At 39.0% G+C, this 8521-nt stretch overlaps 1 protein-coding gene across 1 annotated transcript; it reads left to right on the forward strand.

The window, feature by feature from the left end:
• Positions 1 to 6282: 6282 nt before the first annotated feature.
• Positions 6283 to 8133, forward strand: LOC144232030 (NKG2-A/NKG2-B type II integral membrane protein-like; the record flags this gene model as incomplete). The annotated part of the gene is made up of 4 exons (XM_077764714.1): positions 6283 to 6469; positions 6871 to 6948; positions 7413 to 7466; positions 7982 to 8133. Coding segments are annotated over exons 1-4 (471 nt in total), but the record flags the coding sequence as incomplete, so codon positions are not given.
• Between the last annotated feature and the right edge of the window lie 388 nt (positions 8134 to 8521).

Consider the following 8521-nt stretch of genomic DNA (forward strand, 5'->3'; position numbering starts at 1 on the left):
AGAAATTGTTACGTATATATCTTTATATCCTAAAGCATAAATTCTAACTACCAGAATTATTTTGAGTAATTTTGAGTGTGTTTTCTTTTATACTGCTAGGCATAGATTTCACTAGAGTTAAATGCCAAAAATGGGTACAGGACATTTAAAATTATTTAGTTAAAAACATAAATGTGTATACATACATGACTAATAGATACAAGTATGTCCAACTTCAGAAGACGTCAGTGAATTTTACATTATTTGGCATCATTAATGAATGCTTTGTGATAACCCTACTTTGACATAGAAAGAAACAGTCAGTCAAAATGAGGAGATAGAGGAATAGGTTCCAAATGAAAGAATAAGGTAAAATCTCAGCAAAAGATCAAAACAACATGGAGATAAGCAATCTACTTAATAAGCAGTTCTTAGTAATGATCATAAACATGCTCACCAAACCCAAGAGAAAGGTAGATGCACACAGTGAGAACTTCAACAAAGAAATGGAAAATATAAAAAGGAACTAATCAGACCGGGAGAGTACAATGATGGAAATTTAAGGATACACTAAATGAATTGATAACAGATTAGGTGATGCAGAAAATATCAACTACCTGCAATACAAGGTTGTAGAAATCGTGCAAGCAGAACAACAACAACAACAAAAACTTAGTACTATTTTATTCCATTTCTATTTTTTTCTTTAGAAAGAAAAAGCCCTTGTGAACAGGGAGAGGGGCAGGGGGGAGAGAGAGAGAGAGAGAGAGAGAGAGAATCTGAAACCAATTCCATGCTCAGTGTAGAGCCAGAGGTGAGGCTCCATCCCTTGACACTGGGATTATGACGAATTCAGGAGTTAGCATCTCAACTGACTGAGCTACACAGGTGCCCCAAATCTACAAAGTTATTAAAGAAGAGTTAATCCCTCTTCATCTTATTTTAGTCGCAAAACTGAAGACAATGGAAAGTTTCCAAATTCATTCCAAATGGACAGTATTACCCTGAAATCATAACAAAACAAGGACACAAAATATACACACACACGCACACACGCACATGCACATACACCCCACATTAGGCCAACATCCCTGATCAGCATGCAACAATCCCCACCCAAATATTAGAAAACTGAATTTCACATACAATAAAAGGATCATACACCTTGATTACATGGGTTTATTCCACTTATGCAAGGATGATTCAACACCTGTAAATCCGTCAGCCTGATATCACATTAGCTCGCTTTTAGTGATCAGAGTCATGTGGTAGTCTCAATAGATGCAGAGAAATCACTTGACAAAATTCAACATCCATTTATAATAAAAACTGCATAGAAAGTGTGTAGACGCAAGTGTCCCTCCATGTAATAAGTTACATATATTACAAGCTCACAACTCACATCATTCTCAACAGTGAAAGCCAGAACCTTTTCCTTTCAGATCAGGATTAATGCAAGGAAGTCCCCACTTACCACTTTCATTCAACACAGTGCTGGAGGTCCTGGCCAATAAATCTGAAAAGAAAAGGGGGAACAAAAGACATGCAAGGTGATAAAAAAAAAAACAAAAACCTGTCACTGTTTTCAGATGTCATGATTCTCTAGATAGAAAAATCTAGACTCCACTAAAAAACTACTAAATGAATTACTAATAACTGTAATCAGTTAGGTTGCAGGATACCAAATTAATATGCAGAAATTGACTGCATTTCTATACACTAGTAAAAAATTAATGGAAAGAAAATTAAGAAAACAATCTCATTTATAACTGAATTTATAAGAAGTCATTCACTTATAATGGAAAACCTATAAAGGTCACTGCACATTTCTCAACAGAATTTTGGGGAGTCAGAAGGGAGTGGCCTGATATATTCGAAGTGCTGAATGAGAAACATCTGCAGCCATAGAAACTACCCAGTAAGGCTACCATTCAGTATAGGAGGTGAAATAAAGGCTCATTAAGAGAAACAAAACTAAAGGATTTTGTGACCACTCAACAAACCTGAAAGTAATTTAAGGAGGTTTTTTTTTTTTCAGAGGGAAAGACAAAAGGTGCCAAAACAAGAAAAAATGGTAGAAAATCTCCAGAAACAATGACAAAACAGGTAATAAAATGGTAGTAAATATACATCTATGGATAATTACTTTGGATGTAAAAGACAAAACTCTCCAGTTCAAAGACATAGGGTGTCAGAGTGAATCAATATCAAGACCATGTATATAATGCCCCCAAAGAGACTCATTTTAGACTTTAAGACACCTGCAGATTGAAAGTGAAAGTGTTGAGAGACTTTTATCAAGCAAATGGATGTCCAAAGAAATCAGGAATGGCAATATGTATAGCAATCAAACTAGCCTTTAAAACCAAAGCATGGAGGCTTTTTTTATTATTGTCATTTTTAGAGACAGAGAAAGGACACGAGCAGGGGAGAGGGACAGAAGGAGAGACAGAATCTTAAGTAGATATCATGCTCAGTGCAGAGCCCTATGTTCATCTCAATCTCACGACCCTAGGTTCATGACCCGAGGCCAAATCCCAAGTTGGTTGCTCAACTGACTGAGCCACCCAGGTGTTCGACAAAGCATTCGTTTGGAAAAGAACAAAACTGGAAGTGACATATTCTTAGATCTGAAACTATACTACAAAGCTGTAGTAATCAAAGCAGTATGAGACAATGATAGACACATAGATCAAAGGAATGGGATAGAAAGCCCAGAAAGAAACCTGTGTTTACATGGTCAACTAATAAATGACAAAAAAAAAAAAAAGCTCAAAGATAGACGGTGGGGAAAAGAAAGCCTTCAGTAAATGGTGGTTGAAAAAATGGAAATCTATATGCTAAAGAATAAAAGTGGACCACGTTGTTATACTATACACAAACATGAACCTAAAATGAATTAAAGACCTAAATGTAAGGCCAGAAACCATAAATCTCCTAAAAGAAAGCATAGGCTATAAACTTTGAAAATAGTCTTAACTTTGCTCTGTTGGGTGTGTCTCCTTAAGTGAAGGACAATAAAATGAAAAATAAACAGCACATCAAACTACAAAGTTTTTGCCAATCCATGGAACCATCCACAAAACAAAGGAGCAGCCTCCTGAATGGGAGATGATATTTGTAAATGATATATCCAACAAAGGGTGGGTAGATATCCAAATTACATGAAGAGTTCCTATAACTCAACATCAAAGGAACACAAAGAAGTGATGAAAAACGGACCGAGAGCCTGAATAGATTTGCTGAAAGAAGATATACCGAAGACCAACAGACACATGAAAAGATATTTAACATCACTAACAAGAGGGAAAAGAGCAAATCAAAACATTATGAGATATCAACTCACACAAGTTGAATCAAAAAGAGAAGAAATAACAAAAATTGGCAAGGATGTGCAGAAAAAGGGAAACTTGTGCACTCTTGGTGGGAGTTTAACTTGTGCGGTCACTATGGATAACAGTCTGGAGATTCCTCAACAAGTTAAAAATAGAAATACCATAATATCCATAAATCATTTCCAGGGTATCTATTGGAAAAAAATGAAACATAAACTTGAAGAGATGTATGCACCCTGTGTTTATTGCAGCTTTACTTACAATAGCCGAGTGATAGGAATAATCCATGTGCCCATCTAGTATTGTGGTCTGAAAATATGCACGGTATGATCTCGATGTTTGTGTACTTTCTTTTGGGGTGAAGCCCTTTGTTTTCTCATTTTGAAGGAATAAAAATATTAATAATAAAAAAATTAAAATTAAGAAATTGAAGGAAAACAAAAATCAAGTAAAGGAAGCTAGATCCTAGGTATGTTTCAATCTGCCTCTGGAAAAAAGTCCGATAGAGTAGGGAAGAAGGAAATAGGAAAGGAAAAAGTGTGAGAAAAAATTTTAAAAACCATATTATAAAAGGGAATTAAAAATTAAGAAAATGAAATGGAATAGAAATTTAAAACAAAAAGTAAGTTAAAAATAAAATATGAATTTTTCTGTACCCAAGAAAAAGAAAGCAAGGAAAAGAAAAAGAAAACAATGTATGCAAAATCAGAAGCAATGAAAATAAGCAAATAAATGAACCAACAGAATGAAACCCAAATGAAGTCACACTCTGTTTCCCCCAGTACTGAAAATATGAAGCTTTCTACAGTTCACACACTAAGCAAGTGGAGGGGCTTGTGCTGGTCTTCTGGGGCGTGTGCTTAGAGGGCCCAGTTGGGCGGGGATTGGTGTAAGGGCTCCATTCTCCACTAGGTGGCGCCGCTGAGGTTTCTGGGTTGGATCAGCGTGACACACGCAAGCGCGGGAGGGCTGGAAATGGCTTCACCCAGTTTCCCAGTATTTGGCCCAGGGCCCTGCACTCTCACTGCCCCACTATCAAGCACCCCTCCTTTGTTGCCGGCCTCCATCCACTCTGCGCCTCTACCCTGTCCACGTCTAAGCTGTCGGCCTTCCGGGCAGCACCTCTCAGCTGGCGCTGTGTTTCGGAACCCCACACTTCAGAGACCCCCTTCTTGCATCTGCACTGACTTGCTGCGGGAGGGTGTTCCTGAGCAATGGCCAGGGGCCGGCTTGCCTCGGAAGACGTTCATGGGATGCCCAGCGGCTCAGGTTAAGAGATTACGGTGCCAGGTTTTGGCCGCACTCTGGCCCCTTTGTCCCAGTACCAGCGAATGTGGCTGCTCCCCGGGGTCCGCCGGGACCTCTGCCCCCTGGGAAGCTGTATGGCCACTACCAAGTGCACTCCAAGGAGGGGGACTGCCTCTCTGTGTGCAGCACACGGGCCCCGCAGACCCCGCTGCCTGCTCCCGGGGATTCGCCCTGCTTCTTCACCAGCGCACCGCCAGGCACTGAGCTCTGAGGCTTCAGATCTGCTCTACTGTTGCAGAAACCTGGCGGTATCGAGTCGCTCTCCTTTCCCCCTGTCCGTGGTTTTGGGGGACAGAGTTCTTGTTCAGTCCCCTGAGAGTATTTTCACTCTTTCGGTCTCGTTTTCTCCAGCTACGTGCAGAGCGAGAGTTTTTCTTGCACCATCCCAGTGCCCCGCATCCTCCCCCCTTCTCTTCCTCTCTCCGTCTTCTCTCCGTGAAAATGGCTCCCTGTCCTTTTCGGCTTTTCTCGCCTCCGTTCACCTGTCTGCACTGCCTACCTGCCGAGCTGTGTGCCTGAAGTCATGCAGACTGTTGTGTTTCTCCTCAGATCAATTTCCCAGGTGTTCCAAACGGTCCAGTGCTGATCTAGCTGCGTTTCAGGGATGAGACAAACTCAGGGTCTCCATGATGTTCTACCACCGTAACTCTTACCCCCATGAGGTAATTTTTAAAGGTGATCCTTTGGAAGTTTGAGAGCCAGGAATAATTACAGAGTTCACTGACTGCAGAGCTCATTAAAAGAAGTAGGAAGTTACATTTATGTGATTTATAGCTATAGTTCTATATAGCTATATAGTTATATATATAGTTCTATAGAACTAAAGCAATTCTCACTGCCTTTGAAATCATAAATCTTTCTAGAAGTTTGCACCAACAATGTTCTTCCATAAATAATTTACAATTTTTTATCATTTTGTGGATTTATGGTTTCATAATTTTGCCATGATAGCAATTGCCATTTTTGATGTGAAATAAGTACTTTTTAAAAATAGGTTTTTAAAAAAATGTTTTGCTATTGTTCCTGTTTTGGATACGTTTAGTGTGCCACGATGTATGTTTTGCAACATGTAAAATAGTTCTTTTCAAATTCAACAAATCTCAGATTTACCTTTTAGTAAAGAAATCTAAATCCCCAAACAAAAGTCGTTTGTTACAGGAAATTCCTCTATGTGCTCAAACTAGTATTCCCTAATCTTATAGCACTCTATTTTTAACCAATAATGGATTTTCAATTTGTCAAAAAAAAAAAATGGTTGCAACCCTTTTTCTCTAATACAGCATTTGAATTTGAATCTGACTATTCTGATAGTGGTGAAGTCTGTCTGTGGAATCTGACCTCTTATTAATGAGACCAGTATATTCATGAACTCTTTTCTTCTTCACTAATTTATTATTTACATTTTCCAACCATTAGTGTAGTGTCAGACATTGTATCATTGTAAAGCCCAGTTATTCTGTCATGAAATACTTATTTAAGCCTTGAGGAAACCAGAACCAGATTTTACATTGTTCGAGTTCAAATGAGTAGTGTCCCTCACACTCCACTCCACCCAGTGTGACTGTCCTAGCAGCGCTGTTATTATATTACAGACGCTACTTATCAAGTCCTTCAGTGCAGTTCCATTCAGCTCTGTGCCTGACACGAGTCAGCTGCAGACATGAATAACCAAAGACCAGCCTGTGAAGATCCCCATCAGGGTAAGGACCCAAAAAGAAGGCAAGTGAAACCTAAGGAGATTAATTATTCCACTTTAGTACCTGAGCAGGAAATGGCCCATATGGGATGGAATCTTCCAGTTGCTTCTCAGGATCTTCAAGGGACTGGCAAGAACTATCACTGCAAAGGTAAAACTGTGAGGACACACACAGTGTAACGGTTCTAGAATACGCAGTTGGAGTGCAGGGGTGTAGAGAAAGAGTAGGGAATGGTGTCAGAGATTTTTCACTTGTGAGGATCAGAAGTGGAAGTTGGAACACAGTATTGTAACTGAAGTCTGGGGACTAGCTTTTCCAGGGGTTGTAATTCATAGCCTTTACCAACATGTCATGAAATAGTATATTTACTGTGGGTGCAATGAAATGTTCTCAGAGAAGATTACAAGGGTAGACATGGGTCTGCGGTCCAAGTTTCACATTTGATTCCCTGCAGGTTGTTGCTTCTCTTGTTTGTAACTTTCCTAAAGGATTATTTCCATGCCTCTTTTCTCAGTGTTTTCATTTCTCTTCCTGTTTACCACTGTGTCCAGGGAGGTACATGGCTGAGATTCTGGGAATCATCTGCATTGTCTTGGTGTCTACTGTGGCAAAAATAGCTGTTCTTCCCTGTAAGTACGTGTTTGAATCACTAAAAGGGAAGTTTTCTCTTTAGTATTATTAGTTTACTATCATATCATCAGATCTTATTATCTCATTTTAATGCCTGCCAGCACTAAATGTGGAATAGTTATTCTGAATTTATCTAAGGTAGAAATAACAGAATAATTGTAGGGGGTATTAAACAATTTTCAGAATTTGATAACTCAAAGGCAAGTTATATGAGAGACTTTACTGAGACATGCAAATGCATTTTTGAGTTTGATGAACCAAACTGTAAGAGATGGTGAGGTTTGGTTCTTTAAGCATTCAAATTATTTTCCCCCATATGTTCATTACTTTATTAGATTTTTACTGACAAATCAATTTCATTACACAGTTTCTCATTCTATATCCACCAAACTTTAAACTAAGAAGCACAAATTATTTTGATCCATTTAATTTAATTTTTTTGAAGATTACTTTAACGTTCAAGCTACTGAAGGACCAGAGCAGAACAAAACGTCCCTGGAAACAACGCTCCAGAAAGGTACAACATCACTCGCAAATTCTGATATTACTTTAGTGTCGATTTTATCTCCATGTTAAACGAGACAAAGATGATAATGGATTCTTTTGGGAAAAGTCAGTTAGAAAATCACTTAATAAACTTTCAGAAGTAATGATTAAAGAGAGTATTACTTCTGAGGCAACAATGGGAAGAAATACTCATTTGAAGTCGCCCTGCCCGTTGTTAACACTTGCATCACATTTCCTCCTCCTGTAACACGGTAACAGATAAATCATTTTATACGTGGTTTTCTTCAGTGACTCTCTGCACATGTAGAGGTGGACATTTTTGTGGTTGCTTTATATGTGCTCATAAATTAGGGGATGAAAGCCTGACTCTTCTCTGAGTGTGTGTGTGTGTTGTTTTATTTTTAGCAGCTCGTGACCCTATATGAACATGTTATGGACACATAAGTGTATACACGTACAAGTGTGTAAAGTTTCATGTTTTAGGACTCACAGCTTTTGGGATAGTGTGTCATAATCTCTCTGCAGCGTGTCACTGTTGTCACTGCCTGAGGGAGTGGTTTACGTATTCCAACAGCTGCTATTACTTTAGCCCTGAGAAAAAGTCATGGAATGAGAGTTGGACGTCCTGTGCGTCTAAGAATTCTAGCCTGCTCTACTCTGATGATGAAGAGGACATGGTAAGTTTCCAAATGTTTCCGGATTGTATTCAAAGCTTGTCAGTTAACGGGGAGCCTGAGTGGCTCTGCCAATTGTTTCCAGCTTTGGCTCAGATCATTTTCTCAACGTTTGTGAATTCAAGCCGCACGTCGGGCTCTGTGCTGACAGCTCACAGCCTGGAGCTGCTTCAGATCCTGGTCTCGCTCTCTCTCTGCCCCTCCCCGGCTCACGCTGTTTCCGCGTCTCTGAAAAATAAATAAATGTTAAAAAATAATTTTAATAAAGCTTGTCAGTTAATAAGCTTGTAGAGTTCATTCACAGTTTTACATGTATTTGTAGGTTATTTATTTTAAAGGCTTTAATATTCCACAGTTTCACTCTATGACACATTATTTATATTTTGGTACA

The sequence above is a fragment of the Crocuta crocuta genome, unplaced genomic scaffold (genome assembly GCF_008692635.1).
Source record: "Crocuta crocuta isolate KB4526 unplaced genomic scaffold, BGI_CrCroc_1.0 scaffold1180, whole genome shotgun sequence".
Classification (NCBI taxonomy): domain Eukaryota; kingdom Metazoa; phylum Chordata; class Mammalia; order Carnivora; family Hyaenidae; genus Crocuta; species Crocuta crocuta.